The sequence below is a fragment of the Sphaerulina musiva genome, assembly GCF_000320565.1.
Source record: "Sphaerulina musiva SO2202 unplaced genomic scaffold SEPMUscaffold_1, whole genome shotgun sequence".
Lineage (NCBI taxonomy): Eukaryota > Fungi > Ascomycota > Dothideomycetes > Mycosphaerellales > Mycosphaerellaceae > Sphaerulina > Sphaerulina musiva.
The window spans coordinates 2,753,360-2,768,219 of record NW_016017383.1 but is presented as its reverse complement, the minus strand read 5'-3'; the positions used below and the strand labels follow the sequence as shown (position 1 = coordinate 2,768,219).

The window sequence follows — 14,860 nt, the reverse complement described above, 5'->3', positions numbered from 1 at the left end:
CTCTTTCTCTCTCTCTCTCTCTTTCTCTCTCTCTCTCTCTTTCTCTCTCTCTCTCTCTTTCTCTCTCTCTCTCTCTTTCTCTCTCTCTCTCTCTTTCTCTCCCTTTTCTCTCTCTCTTCTCTGTCTCTCTCCGGTCTACACACACCCCCACTTTCTTTTGTCTTATCTCTCAATTTCATGATGAACGAAGCGACGACGACGACAACACCTTTCTGGACACTACTACTGTGAGCTCATAACGCACCGAATCTGGGGAACGAAAAAAAAAGGATAAAGAAAAAGAAAAAGAATAAAAAAAAGAAGAACTTTCCCGTCTTCAGTACCATCTCTGAAGCCCACTCAAGAGCCATCCATCCCAATCCAACCCATCACTCATCATGGTGGCCTCCGGTCATGTCGAGCCCGACGGAGTGATTGCGATCGTAATATCCTTGACACTCTTGGCATGCGTATTCGTAGGACTCAAACTATACGCGAGATTGGGAATGGCTCGGATTGCTGGAATGGATGATTTGTGCGTTGGGATTTCCATGGTAATGTTTCCTTTCTTTTTTTTCTCCTCGTCTGTCTTTTTTTCTCTTCTGAATTCCCTTCTTTTTTTCGGTCGGTTTCCGGGGTTGGGTTGGTTTAAACGTTGATGTGGAAAAGAAGGAAAAAAAGAAATATTTTAATAAAAAGAAATGCTTGTCCCTCCTCCCCTGCCCTCCCCTGCCCTCCCCTCCCCTCCCCTCTACCTCGAAACAAACAACCACTTACTACCATTGCCCTTTCCCCACTTTATTCCCCGTTTCCCGCGCATGGAATGATATGCACTTTATTTTTTTATTTTTTATCCTTTATTTTTTTATTTTCATTTTTGTCTCTGTTTGCGAGAAAAAAAAAGTTCTGGTACTTTGTGCGTGAGAGAGAAACATGAACTAGATTTTGATTCGAATGGCTTTTTTTATAGTTCTTCGCACTGGGAACGACCGTCACTATGGTCATTCAAGCAAAAACTGTCAGTATTACTCAACCAAAAACAAAGAAGTTCCTTCCCGCCCCATTCTTCGACCTTGTCAAGTTGTCTCTCCAGATTTCTTCTTTTTCAACTTCTCCTCCTCCTTCCTCCTCCTTCCTCCTTCTTTCTCCTTCCTTCTCCTTCCTTCTCCTTCCTTCTCCTTCCTTCTCCTTCCTTCTCCTTCCTTCTCCTTCCTTCTCCTTCCTCCCCCCCTTCCTCCTCCTTCCTCCTCCTTCCTCCCCCTGCCTTCTCCTTCCTTCTCCTTCGTCCTCCTTCCTCCTCCCCTTTCCTCCTCCTTCCTCCTCTGCCGGCTCGTTCGTTCGTTCTTGTTCGTTCGCGAAGAGCGTCCAGTGCGTGCTTGTTTGCCTGAGTGGGTGGGCGTTGGTTGGTGGTTGGTGGTTGGTGGTTGGTGGAGGCGAAAAAGAAGGGAAACAAAAAAAAAGGAAAGAGTCTCTTGAACAGTTTTCCATCCACCTGTCCACCTACAATGCAATGCCAAAAACAATATTCAAGATTCACTGGCTTACCTGATGAAATGTATCACCTCTTTTTCTTCTAGGGTATGGGTCGCCATACAAAAGACATTGATCCCAATGACATTCAGGAAAACTTGATTGCGGTTCGTCGGCCTTTTTTCTTTCTTTTTTCATTTGCCTTCACTCTCTTACTACTACTTCCATCCCCCCCCCCCCCCCCTCCGATCACTGGCTGGCTGCCTGGCTGGGCTGACAAGAAAATACTAAATCTTCTTCAAAACAACTACAGTTCTGGATCTCCACGTGGATCTACAACCTCTCTCTGACTTTTACCAAATTCTCCATTCTCTTTCAATATCTTCGCCTGTTCCCGCAACGATGGTTTCGCCGTGCCACGTGGGGTTTGATGGCTTTTATCGCCGTGTATGGAGTCTATGTGCTCTGTACAGGTATTTGGTGAGTTACCTTACCCTTACCCTTTCATTTACCTACTTTTCGTATAGGGCAAGACGTACCTGAAGAATACATCTGTCTATCCGTCTGTCTTCTTTGTGGAATGAGCTACGGCCGAGTATTATTGACGCTTTGCTTATTTTCGTACCTACGATACCTTATGTAGGCTCTGTCGACCGGCGGCCTTTTTCTGGGATTCTACGATCAAAGGCGGCAAGTGCCTGGATCGCTTTACTATCTGGTATGTCTTTGATGCGAGTTTCATCCCAAAGCTCATGATGACGAGTGGCGAAAGAAACTAATGGCTTGCAGGTTTATCAAGTAAGTACAATTGAAAAGGCGATGCAGTCTTCGGTATCTTTGGAGACCGATATGGAAAGAAGAGCGCGCTAATGCCGTGTACGTAGCGCTGGCATGAACATGGTAAGTTTGAGCAGTAATACCATTTCACTACACTGGAGCCTGCCAAGGCGTAACACTCAGAAAAGATGGATATCAGGGCCCTTGCTGACCCGTTTTCTCCCCCCGATGATTCTTGCAGGCTACAGACATTGCCACGACTATCTTTCCCCTGCCTGTGCTCAACAAGCTGGAGCTACCAAAACGTCAAAAGTATGCGCTGATGTTCGTCTTCACCCTCGGCTTGATGACTTGTAAGTGGGACATTACCATGGCAGACACCTATGTGAAGATCATGTTCCAACGTGTGATAGGTATCCTCTCCATTCTGCGTCTCCAGAGCCTATACGTGATCGCAAATGCCGAAGACGTCAGCTGGTAGGTCAAGAAAGCAATTCCCAGGCAGATCATCGGCTTTCCTCCTCCTCCCATGTCGCACGAATCTCACGCGCTAGTGCTGAGCTTGCAGATAGACCTTGCTGAAACAGGTCCATATTTTCGGAGATATTAACTGACCCTTCTTCGACCCGCTACTCTTAGGCATAATCCTTTGGCCGCCATATGGTCAAGCGCCGAGATGAACACGGCGATTATCGCTTCGTGTCTACCGACGATCCGATTGCTCGTGCCTCGACTTCTCAAAGCCACCTCTCTAGGAGGTAGCCGATCTCATCCGACGTCGACAGACAGAAGCTGGGGTAGATCAGCTTCTGGAGGAGGCAGTAGATCTGCTTTCTCCATGAGGAAATTCTCTCGGCCGACAACCCGTGGCGGAACTTCTTTGAAAAATCCCTACCAATCGATGGGCGATAATAGTACTACCGAGCAATTGGGTGCTACCGAACTTGTAGATAAGTCAAACATTCAGGTGCGAGCTCAAGAGACGGACTTCGAGCGTGGACAGCACCTACCAGTTTCCAATGGTGGAACCCGCGGAAGCATTGAGCACGCGACGCATCATGCGGAGAGAATCGGCAGAGAGAGTGTGGAGAGTACAAAAGATTTGAAGAAGCCGGCAGATTGTATCTGATATGCTGCTGTCCTGAGGAGATTGGCTTCAAGGTCAAGTGGCGTTCTTGGCTGCTCAAGTTCACGGGCTTGTGTAAGGTATCAATCCTGCGCCGGTGCTTACGCTGGCTTTGAACTTTTAGATGTGTGCACACGACAACAATGTGTAATATCACACACATGGGCAACCAGTGTCTTTGTCCCAAGAGTCTGCACGAAATGACCGACCCAGCCGACTGGGCAACGTCGATAGGGTGATCTGACTTCAATGTGTTGACCGGGATTTGACGCACCTGGAAGATTCTTGGTGAGTGGTCGAGCTCTGTCTCCGTCAAGTGCCCTTTCGGACGAATCTGGCGAGAGTGCCCAGTTCTTCCTGTGCTTTCCCTTGACTCGCTTCTTTTGCCTGCTTCCTTTGCCTTTCTCGCAACTCAATGACTTTCATCCTATGCTCATCGATGATTCCCTTGTTACCCTTCTTGCGGGCCAACTTCCTAAGAGAGCTATTACGACCCCTGCCTCTTTTTGAGAGGTTTTCGATACGCTCCTTCTCCGCCTCAGCGCCTGTTTTGCGATCGAGATCCTTCTCGCGTTGTCTTTGCTCATGTGACGCACTATCGAGAGTGCCAATGGCATTCGGATCGAGTCCAATCATTTCTGGCTGCAGTTTATTGAGCAGAGACTTGACTTCAGCTTCCTGTCGCTGCTTGGTATTCTCGTACGGGTTCAGTTCGAGAGCGTCAAAGTTCGCTTCGCCTGCACCCGGGACAATGATGGACGAGAATCCTTGGTCGTGTCCAATTCCAAGAATATCTTCAAAGGGACACCAGCGAACTCTTTCGACCGCTTGGTTCTGTGCACCCCAAGCCATGTACGGTGATTGCACCTTGACCTGCTCCACATCGGCATGATTCTTCGTGAACAGGCCCTTCCACACCGTGGCTTGCGTGCCCCAACCCACGGCTGTGAGGTCCCGATCGCTGATGGCCACACTGGAACCGGGAGTGCGCAGAAAATACTCGTGCACTGGTTTGGTATTACGCACGTCCCAGACCGACATCTTTTTGTCGAGGCCAGTGCTGACCATATACTTTCCTTCGCGATCAATTGCGATGGCTGATACGGGACCGCGGTGTGCGAGCATCGAGACCAACGGCGCAGTACTGTTAGGGGACCACATGGTGACAGTACCATTTTGGTGTCCAACATTCAGAATCGCGTTGTGTGGATTCTGCGCAAATGCAGTGGGCGTCTTCTGCTTGGTGCTCATATGCATAACGAGCTTGCCCGTGCTCGTATCTTGCCACTTCAGCCAGCCCGCTCTTCCAATGGTGGCCAGCAGGTAGTGATACGGCAAGAACTCCATGTGTGTGACATCGATATGCTGATCCAGATTGTGTATCTCGACGCCGTGATGATCGTAGATGTACACATTCTTCTTCTGCGCGACAGCGAGGTACTGACTGTTGTGCAGATACGTCACAGCGTGGACGGTCTCGCCCAGATGGAGCTCGTAGTTGAGCTTGCCGCTTCTCCAGTCCATGGACGCTACATGGCCTTTGCGCCCAGCTAGAGCGAGTTCCTTGCCATTACGTGAGTATGTGAAGGTGTACGGACCCAGCTCAGTGAGTTTCAGCTCAAACCCTTTCTTCGCCGTCTCCACGCCGACAGCGCCACGAATATCATCTTGACGCGCCTTGTACGTCCTCTCCAGCTCGTGCTCCGGTTCAAGGAATCCCGAGTCGTTCTCGAGCAGGATCTCGGCAGCCTTGGCCCTCAGCACAGCATCCTTGAGCCGCTCCTCCTGGGCCCTGACCACTCCGCGCAGCTTTTTGTCCTTGATGCCGCGCAGTTGTACTGCCTGGCCTCGTCCATATTGCTGGCTCGCTTCTTTCTGAAGCTTCTTTGCCGCAGCCTGCTCCGGCGTGAGCGGCGCCGTGGGCCCCGCCTTCTTGTTCGTCGTCGTCGGTGTCGTCGTCGTCACTGTCGTTGACTGCTGCCCCGCGCGGTTGTCGCGTCCTTCTCGTGGTGCCATGATTACGGAAATTTCGACGAGGCCATGGACGGCCGTGGCTGTGCGAGGGGCATGAGATGGTACCTAGCTGTGATGCCAATCGAAATTCGAGATCGACCCAATACTTTTATCTTGTCCGCGCCTCGGCCCGTAGTCCTACCGTGAGGCAAGGCCTGGTCCTACATGCAACTAGAACTACCTAACCTACACGTAGCTTTGCAGCTTGGAACTATCAAGGCATACTACTATCCGCCAGCACCACATTCTTTCTGGCCAGCTACTCTCCTACATCGAACTGCACACGTCCCTTACGATGATTTCCAAGTCGGCCCTCCAGCGCGCTGCGGTCGCGGCTCCCGCGCGCGTCTTGTTCGTCCAGCAGCAGTGCGTCCGCGGCGTATCTGCCTGGTCGCAAGTCCAACAAGGCCCGCCAGACGCCATCCTGGGCATCACCGAGGCGTTCAAGAAGGACGCCAACACCAAAAAGATCAACCTGGGTGTGGGCGCGTACCGTGATGACCAGGGCAAGCCGTACGTCCTGCCATCGGTCAAGACCGCGGAGCAGAAGGTGATTCAGCAGAATCTGGACAAGGAATACGCGGGCATCACTGGAGTTCCCGACTTCACGAAAGCGGCTGCTCTGCTCGCATATGGCCCAGACAGCTCAGCCATCAAGGAGGGCCGCATTGCCATCACACAATCCATCTCCGGCACTGGTGCTCTGCGGATAGGAGGTGATTTCCTGCACCGCCACTATCCAGGCGCAAAGACCATCTACATCCCCACGCCATCATGGGCGAACCACAAGGCAGTCTTTACCGACAGCGGTCTCGAAGTGAAGCAGTACCGGTACTACAACAAGGACACCATTGGCCTCGACTTTGAGGGCATGGTTGCAGACATCAAGGCGATGCCCAAGGGCTCTATTGTCCTCTTGCACGCCTGTGCGCACAACCCTACCGGTGTTGACCCCACTCAGGAGCAGTGGAAGGCCATCAGCGATGCCGTCAAGGAGGGTGACCATTTCCCCTTCTTCGACATGGCTTATCAGGGATTCGCGTCTGGCGATACCGACAAGGATGCCTTTGCCCTTCGCTACTTCATTCAGCAGGGCCACTACCCATGCCTGGCTCAATCTTTCGCCAAGAACATGGGTCTCTATGGAGAGCGTGTCGGCGCCTTCTCCATCGTCACATCGTCGCCAGAGGAAAAAGTGCGCGTTGACTCACAGGTCAAGATCCTAGTGCGTCCGCTCTACTCAAACCCACCAGTTCACGGTGCTCGTATTGCGAGCGCTATCTTGAACGACCCTGCATTGAACAAGCAGTGGCTTGGTGAAGTCAAGGACATGGCGGAACGCATTATCAAGATGCGAGCTCTCCTCAAGAGCAATCTTGAAAAACTCGGCAGCAAGCACAACTGGGACCACATTACCTCGCAAATTGGCATGTTTGCCTACACTGGTCTGAAGCCAGAGCAGATGACCAAACTCGCCGAAGAGCACTCGGTTTATGCCACTAAGGATGGACGCATCAGCGTTGCTGGCATTACGTCTGAGAACGTTGGTCGGCTCGCTGAAGCCATATTCAAAGTTACGAATTAGGTCGCCATACGACACGAATGTTCCCACGAAAAATTGAGTTTTGCTGCGAAGAGGATGTGATGTTGAGTGTCCATTTACGCACCTGGCGCTTTTTTTGTATCTATGTAGCTGCAACCTACATACGCTGCCATGTAGCACTGTGCAGGGCTTCAGCACTCAGGCGCACAGCAGCGTGTCAAGGTTGCCTGACCCATCCGGCAAGAGGATAGAAAAATCAGCGATCTGTGTCAAGATTGTAATACTCGGGTAGATAGATAGTAATCAGTGGGTGCCTTGAGAAGACTCTCATGAGGCATTGTTGATGACGAGTCGTGATGTACCTAGTCCAACAAATACCTGTACCTTATGCGCAAAGCAGCAGGCCAGCTCTAGGAGCAAGTGAATTCGAGAAGATGCGCCCTGCAAGTAGAAGGTGTGAGATGTACCGAAGGACCCAGGGGACATGGGAGTGCATGTATAAAATAAGTAAGGGAGTCAGCATCCAAGCAGTGGACAGCAGCCTTTGGTGAACAGCGCATCAGACAGCTTGACGCATGAGGTACCTAAGTAGGTGAGTACCTTATGTATGTATGTACCTCCTACCTTGGCGTATTGGTGATGATCGCAACCAACGGGCAGCCGGGGGCAGCTTCTCGGTCTGCTACCTACCTCCTACCTACCTTAAGGTAATGTAGGTACCTGTAGGCTGTACCTTACTTAGTAACTACTAACGGTAGGAGGTAGTAAGCCTAAGTAAGGTGGTATTAACGTGTGTATATAAGGTACACCGTACCTTACCTAAGGTATACCCCTATATATATAAGGGTATACCTTAGGTAACTTATATAAGTTATCTAATACACTTGTAAGGTACTTTTATAACGCGATTATTAATTTGTTACTAACGTCGTACACGAATGCAGTCTATCTATATTATGTACCTTATATAGTAGGTAGGCCGTCTACTAAGTATTAAGCGGGAGGACAATCTAAAAGGATACTCGGAATAACTAAGCATCTCGGCGCGGATCAACCGACGTTCCGGCTAACCTTACCTACTTACTAAACATATATATCTAATTACTATCTACGCGTATTACCGTTTAAAACTATATAATCTACTACTTTACAACCGGCATTCTACGTTTAACGACCCTCTATAGGCTCCGCTATACTAATCTTAACTGTATTATATAACGCCGAGTTACTAGACTACTATATAGTACTATAAGTAGTACTACGGCTACGGCTACGGCTACGGCTACGACTACGACTATAAGGACGACTACGTCCGTAGCTATACGCTAGTTCGGTACTAATATATACCTTAGCTGTTTCTATAGTCTTAAGCTCGGCTGTTTCTATAGTCTTAAGCTCGGCTGTTTCTATAGTCTTAAGCTCGGCTGTTGTTACTACGTCTGCCTTAATAGTGCGTTATTAAGCTACGAATTCCGACTCCCGAGTATAACGTAATAGCGATAGCCCTCTCGGCCGCTACTATATCTTTACTAGCTACCTCTACGCTAGTTATTAGCCTATCCGTTGTCTTAGTACTACGCTTCGGTAGCTATAGATACTAAGCCGGCTTCGTAGGTATAGCAAATAGAACGGCCTTAGGTATTAAACAGTCGAGTTAAGTAGCCTATAGGCCTATTAAATTTACGGCTTCGAAGGTTTCTAGCTTATCTGCGTAATTATTGCAATCCGCCGGTTGTAGCGATAGTAAATATCTTAATTGCCGTAGTATAGAAGCCTAGATTCGGCTATAACTGTCTGTATATTACGGTAGTAGTAGTACGTCTTACAATCTATCTATCGCTACGTTGTATAGGCTCTACTATTATATTTATAGCGTCTACTAAATTGCGTTACTAGTATATACGCTTCGGTTACTCGTAAAGTAGCGGAGGTATAACAAGCTCCGAGCAATCGGCTTCTGTTTAATTACTGTAGGCAGTAGTATATAAGTATATAGTAGGCCGTATTGTTTAACTTTACCGTATTCCGCGTAGTAATCGCGTACTAGATATAGCTCTACTATTACTGCTAAGCGCGTATAATTAGCCTTGTTAACCGTACGTTTAATACTAAGAGCGTTATACTATAACGCTAGTAGTCTATTAATTGTCTATATAGTATATTAGCCGTTCAGTTGTATAAAATAACCAAGATTATCGGCCGCTACGGCCTGTAATAGTAAGCTAATATATATATTTTCCTCTAATCGTTCTAAGTTATTAAACAGCTTATCTAGATACTGTTTAATACCTTTAACGTACTATTCTAGTAATAAGTATAGTAGTAGATACCCCTTTACGCTACGATTGCCGCCTTCTACGCGCTATAACAAGCAAGCCCTATTGTTTAGTAGGTACTTAATATAATACGTAACTAGTCGCTACTTAATAACGATATACGTATTACGGAAGTATTCGGTATCTTCCGCTATCAATCTGTCGATAATAGCTGCCTCGAGTTTATTAGCGGCCTCGGTTGATTCTGCCTATAACTACGGCTATATAAGCGCTTTCAATTCCGTCTTCTGCTCGGTAGTATACCTAGGTTTACGAGCTTGTATATGTCTTAGTACGTCGGTTTGTACGGTCGATTCCGTCGGTACGGTCGATTCGTCGGCGTTAATAGCTACAATAGCAGCTTAGCGTACTTTACTATCGGCTGCCTCGGTACGTACTATATATATAGTACCTCTATCGATATGCTTATAAATATTCTAGACAGTATACTACTAGTAGAATTGCTAAATACAGTACTAAAATAGTAACTCCGGAATAGCTGCGATAAGGCCGGCGCCGGCGTCGGATATAATAACCTTATTAAGCTTATAGCTACGTAGATAGTTATTGAATACCGCTAGTAGTATAAACAACCAATCCTCCTTACTCTCTAACTTTATTAGTAAATAGTATATTAGGAACGAACGTCCGGTATTCGTAACCCCTATAAATACGCCGAGTAATAGACTAGCGCGGTTAGTACTAAATGTAGTATTAATCTAAAAGCTAAAATCTAGGACAAAGCGTATAGTAAAGCGCGCTATACGTAGCTACTAATATACTAATTGCTTAAGTAATGCCCGTATAGTACTCCTAGTCTATAGATTAGTAGTAAATAACTAACGGCCCTTATATTCGAATCCGAGTATAACAAGTATACCGAGTAGCGCGTTAATAACAGTCTCGGCGTTACCGGCGCCGCTAAAGGTATTACCCTTAGCTAGATTATAGTAATACGTAATTTACTTACGATTAAGCCGGAGGTCGTATAGTAACAGTTATCGGTATATAGTATTATATAACTTATTTGTAAGTCAATATTGCGTAGCCTATACTATAGCCTTATTAAAGCTAGGCATTCGTATCTCGTAGACTATATAAACGGACAGATTCGGTACTAACTTATACAAATAGTCGAGTAAATTAACGGTTAACTACTACTGCTTAATTACTATACCCTACCTTATCTATACGTAACTTAATCGATAGTTCTAGCTATACCCCTTATATCGGATATTCTTCGTATTACGTACGCGTAGAGTAAGTAATTCGTCGTCGCTATCGCCTATATAATCGTCGAATCCGTCGGTATTCTTAGTAGCGACGCTATAGTAAATACACTTATATATCGCTCGGCTAATATTACTAGACGTACAGACAACCGCAAATCCTTTACTAAACGTATAATCCTATAGTCTAGCCTTATAATAGTCGGGATTTCGGAATATCTTGCCGGTATATAGATACTCGTAATAGTATAGATCTATAGTATCGATAAACTCGCGGACAGCCGGTATACGGCTCTCGGCGAGTAGTAAATACAGAATCTACGTTAGACGTAGCCGTAGTACCGGTAGTTCTAGGTAGAAGATAGATAGTAGGTTAATCTTAGACCTCTTGCCGCTATATCCTTTGCCGATAGTTACTTCTATAGCGGTAGTAGCCGGCTGCTACTACCGTAAAGTAGGGTATTTAGGTAGTAAGAACTTAGTACCGGCGTTGTCGTCGACTATAGTATTGTCGATTATAATAGTATTAGAGGTACGCTTACCTTAGTACGGCTATAGCCGTAGACTAATCGGATCGTCCGGCGCGTCCGGCGTAGGTAACTCGTTAAGTATACTAGTATTATTCTACGCTAGATCGTAACTGTCCTCCTCTTAATTAGTTAATAGCTCTTAATTAGGGAATATCTCTTCTAATAGCTTAATACGGCGGAAGCCGTTCGGCAGTATAGTAAACAGTAAAGATAGCTCTAGTAGATAGTAGCTTATATTAGTATCGTCGACGAGACTATTATTCGGGTCGTTCGTAGTATTTATAGCGTTTATAGCTATCGTTTCGTAGTATATTATAGTACTCGATTGAACTAAGAGCCGAATTAGTACTATATCTTACGCGTTTGTAGTCCGAATTTGGTAATTACCGTAGTATTATATAAGTATAAGTACGTAGAAGCGATTAGAGAGGTATATATATACGTATCGGAATGTCGAGTAAAGATATCGTATCGACGGCGTCGTAGGAAAAGTCTTTATAGTAAGTAAGGTTAACCGGAACGCTGGTTAATCCGCGCCGAGCTATAACTCACACATCCGCTTAGTTATTCCGAGTGTCCTTTCAGATCGTCCTCCCGCTTGACACTTGGGGCCGTCCGCAGCACTTCGGCCCAGCATTACCTGATCCCGTATTTTTCTCCGGCACCGCACCGCACCGAACCGCAGCACACCACACCAGTCACCAGTGAAAGCGGAGCGGAGCGGAGCAGAGCAGAGCAGACCTGGGAGCAGACTCGGAGCACAGCAGAGGCAAAGCACCGCAGAGCAAGGCCAGGCCAGGCCAGGCCAGGCCACCCGGCACCCCCGCCGCGCCGGAACCTGTTGACATCGCGCATTTTGTGCCCTGACATCATTCCTTCCGCTTCTGCAATCCCACCCACTCTTCGCTGCGAATCTGCTCCCTGATACTACCTGTAAGGTATCGAACATTATACCGGCCCCGGCACGCACTCACCTCGACTCGACCACACCCCCCCACCGCCTATCGTCGACCGCTTGTTCCGCTGTTTCTCGGCCGCCCGGCGACCTCATTTGCGCCGACAGACAAGAGCCGGAGTGCATCCTCCGACCCCACTACCCGCCCATCGACCCTAGCCGTCCTTTCCTACCATCTCAACCACCATCACCACCGCCCCCACCCCCCATTACCGCTGTTTTCAGCAGCAGCTGCCCGCCATGCCTGCCGTGGATCCGAAGGTATACTCTGCCTCCCCTACTGCTTCTTCTCAGCAACAGCAACAGCGACAGCAACCGCGACAGCAACCGCAACCGCAACCGCAACCGCAGCCGCAGCAGCGCCTCAGCGTCGACTTCGGCAGACCTCCGTCCGCAGCGACGACATGTCAGGCTTACTGCTGCTCGCCCTTGCGTCGGCCTCAGCTCAGTCGCAATGCTGTGTCTGAATACTCTAGCCTGCATTTTAGCAACGTTCATTGTCGCAGTGGTGCTGATGGTGTGTTCGATGAACAGACGGACGAGATTATCTCGATCGATGACTTTGGCGACTTGATCGACCAAGCCACCTTTGAGCAGGTGAGTGCCGGGTCTGGCTCGATCGATCCTGGGCGTCGTATGGCAATAGGCTGATGGAATACCTCTGGTGAAAGATTCTCGAAATGGACGACGACGAGGAGGAGCGCGAGTTCAGCAAATCGATAGTCTACGATTTCTTCGATCAAGCGGGCCAAACGTTTAAGAACATGTACAAAAGCCTGTGAGTCTCCAGCGCCCCTCTCTGACGCAAAAAGCATGCCGTCACGACAGCCTCCTGTTATTGATCATCATATCACTGTCACCACCGCGGTTACACCCACTAACGCGTACCTTTCAGCGAGGACAAGGATCTTGGACAGCTCTCCGCGCTGGGACACTTTCTCAAGGGATCCTCGGCGACTCTGGGCCTCACGAAAGTCAAGGACTCCTGCGAAAAGATCCAACATTTTGGTGCAAGAAAGGATGAAACTGGCAACAAAGACGTGGAAGATGATGAAGTAAGCTTGAAGAGCTGTGAGAAGTCGATTAAGCAGGCGGAGAAGGACTTTAAGGAGGCCGAAACACTGCTGAGAAAATTCTACCACGAGGACAGTCCGGACGATTCGTGATATATTTCTACACTGCTCTCTTGGCCCTCTCATCTTCCTGAGTAGTATATTGGATTTTCCGGTGGAGCGGGGTGTGGAACTTTACGAAATTCCGACCCAGCCCATATTATCCTAGGGCACAACTATTCCCCAAACGGATGGCATGGATGATGGCGCGCATTGCTGCAGAGAAATTCCCTGAGAATCATGATCATATTTGAGAGGGGCCCCAACTAGACCTCGTGATTCACGAACGAAACAAGATGACGGTTTTTCTTCGGCTTGCCTAGCACAAAATGTGCAGTTGGTGGTAGTGGGGCTTAGCTAGTTGCGGAATGACTAGCCCATGCGCTCGTCTGTTGTTGCTGAGTGGTGAAGACGCCGAAGCGACCTGCTTGTTCATGTCTTGGCAATTCGACCACCTCCTTCTTGGAATCGTGTGAAGTGCCGCAGCAAGCAGGTCCTGTAAGATATCGTCTTGCCGCAAACTCTCATATAGGTAATCAGAGGCGGGCAATTACATCACATCGGATACCTGAGTCTCTCGACAGATGATGTTACCGCCCACTCTCTAGCTCTCTGAGTTCTCTCTGTCTCGAGATGAGTGGGGCCATTTCTTCTTGACAGCTCCTCTGATGGTCTCTTTGACAGCCATGAAAGTTGGCGACCAAGTCGCCTTCTTGGTATAGTCCTAGTAAAACAAGATCCAGTTAGTTCCCGCTGCTCTTTCCACAACCATGAATGTTGATCATGACCCACCTTGTTCCCGTCCCTCCTTGGCCTCTTTGGTGTAGCTGTTCATCACCCTCTGCGGTACTAGCCCGAGTTTGGCGAGAATAGTCCCATGCCATTGGACGAGGTGCTCCAATGCATGTCCCTCTGCTTTCTGAAAGTTGTAACTGCGATAGAGAGGATCGAACCAAGCATCCAAGAAGAACTTCGCCCATTCTCCCGTCCTAATGAGCATGGATCCGCTGGCAAGTCCTTCGGCATCCTGAGATATGATGAGGCTGATGGCGTCGGGCGCGAGGTGTGAGAAGGTACGAATGACGCTGTCTGGGGGCACGACGGGCTGATCTTTGATCAAGAGGGGCTCGAGAGTGGCGGGGTTGAGGACCGCGGTGAAAAGTGATCGATCGGGAACCATGATGAGCGATTCGGAGGAGAGATACCAAAGCCATGGGGTGTGCGGATGAGTGGTCATGGCGTGACGGAGGGCAGGAATGGTGGCCCAGGACTGCGGCGTCTTATCCATCAGATCGTAGTCGGTGGTGTTGGCGAAGAATGTAGCGTAGCCATGTCGCTGGGCGTAGGCGCGGCGGTTCTCCTTGATCGCTTCGCGGTGCGACTCGGGCAGTTTGGGATCGAGGGTGGTGACTACGACGACGGGCGGCGTGCCAGGCGGAACATACGTCGAGGGCGGAGCTCCGGGAAACAGACGTGTGAGCAGCCAGAGGATGGCCAGGACAGCGAGGCACGGAGGCGCATAGCGCTTCAGCAGACGGCGGCGGTTGTGGTCGGTCGAGGGGCGTGTGTTGGTCGCGTAGACGTGTGCCGTGGAGCTCTTCCGAGGATACGGGAATTGCTGCATGGTGTCCGACGCGATGTGGGATCAATCGACCATGTAATCTCACCGTTTGCGAGAATGTCGCATGCACATTAACACGGCCCCAACAAAGTAGATTTCGAGGCTGTAGAATTGTAGACTACTCCCAAAGTCTCAGGTACTAAGCGTGGCGTGACCCGCTCATGCAGGGAGCCGGCTAAACAAGAGACGG

The 14,860-nt window shown here is 48.8% G+C and overlaps 5 protein-coding genes across 5 annotated transcripts; 3 read left to right on the top strand and 2 right to left on the bottom strand.

The window, feature by feature from the left end:
* The first annotated feature begins 207 nt into the window (after window positions 1-207).
* Window positions 208-5,381, top strand: SEPMUDRAFT_77099 (uncharacterized protein). Its single transcript, XM_016910157.1, has 10 exons — window positions 208-533; window positions 950-997; window positions 1,557-1,616; window positions 1,763-1,929; window positions 2,093-2,167; window positions 2,239-2,247; window positions 2,334-2,349; window positions 2,468-2,579; window positions 2,640-2,703; window positions 2,866-5,381. The coding sequence occupies exons 1-10, from the start codon at window positions 378-380 to the stop codon at window positions 3,353-3,355; spliced, it is 1,197 nt and encodes a 398-aa protein (XP_016765260.1). The 5' UTR covers window positions 208-377; the 3' UTR covers window positions 3,356-5,381.
* Window positions 2,340-5,381, bottom strand: SEPMUDRAFT_146230 (BING4CT-domain-containing protein). Its single transcript, XM_016903529.1, has one exon. The coding sequence runs from the start codon at window positions 5,366-5,368 to the stop codon at window positions 3,665-3,667; it is 1,704 nt and encodes a 567-aa protein (XP_016765261.1). The 5' UTR covers window positions 5,369-5,381; the 3' UTR covers window positions 2,340-3,664.
* Window positions 5,382-5,573: 192 nt separating this feature from the next.
* On the top strand, window positions 5,574-7,376 carry SEPMUDRAFT_146228 (aspartate aminotransferase). The gene has a single exon (XM_016903528.1). The coding sequence runs from the start codon at window positions 5,661-5,663 to the stop codon at window positions 6,948-6,950; it is 1,290 nt and encodes a 429-aa protein (XP_016765259.1). The 5' UTR covers window positions 5,574-5,660; the 3' UTR covers window positions 6,951-7,376.
* A 4,616-nt stretch (window positions 7,377-11,992) lies between these two features.
* On the bottom strand, window positions 11,993-14,746 carry SEPMUDRAFT_122552 (glycosyltransferase family 34 protein). Its single transcript, XM_016901780.1, has 5 exons — window positions 13,842-14,746; window positions 12,833-13,773; window positions 12,609-12,715; window positions 12,472-12,534; window positions 11,993-12,198 (listed from the first exon to the last, which is right to left on the bottom strand). Exons 1-2 carry the CDS (start codon window positions 14,671-14,673, stop codon window positions 13,640-13,642), a joined length of 966 nt encoding a protein of 321 aa, XP_016765257.1. The 5' UTR covers window positions 14,674-14,746; the 3' UTR covers window positions 11,993-12,198; window positions 12,472-12,534; window positions 12,609-12,715; window positions 12,833-13,639.
* On the top strand, window positions 12,463-13,085 carry SEPMUDRAFT_12406 (phosphotransmitter protein Ypd1; the record flags this gene model as incomplete). The annotated part of the gene is made up of 3 exons (XM_016901878.1): window positions 12,463-12,534; window positions 12,609-12,715; window positions 12,833-13,085. Coding segments are annotated over 3 exons (432 nt in total), but the record flags the coding sequence as incomplete, so codon positions are not given.
* Window positions 14,747-14,860: the final 114 nt, after the last annotated feature.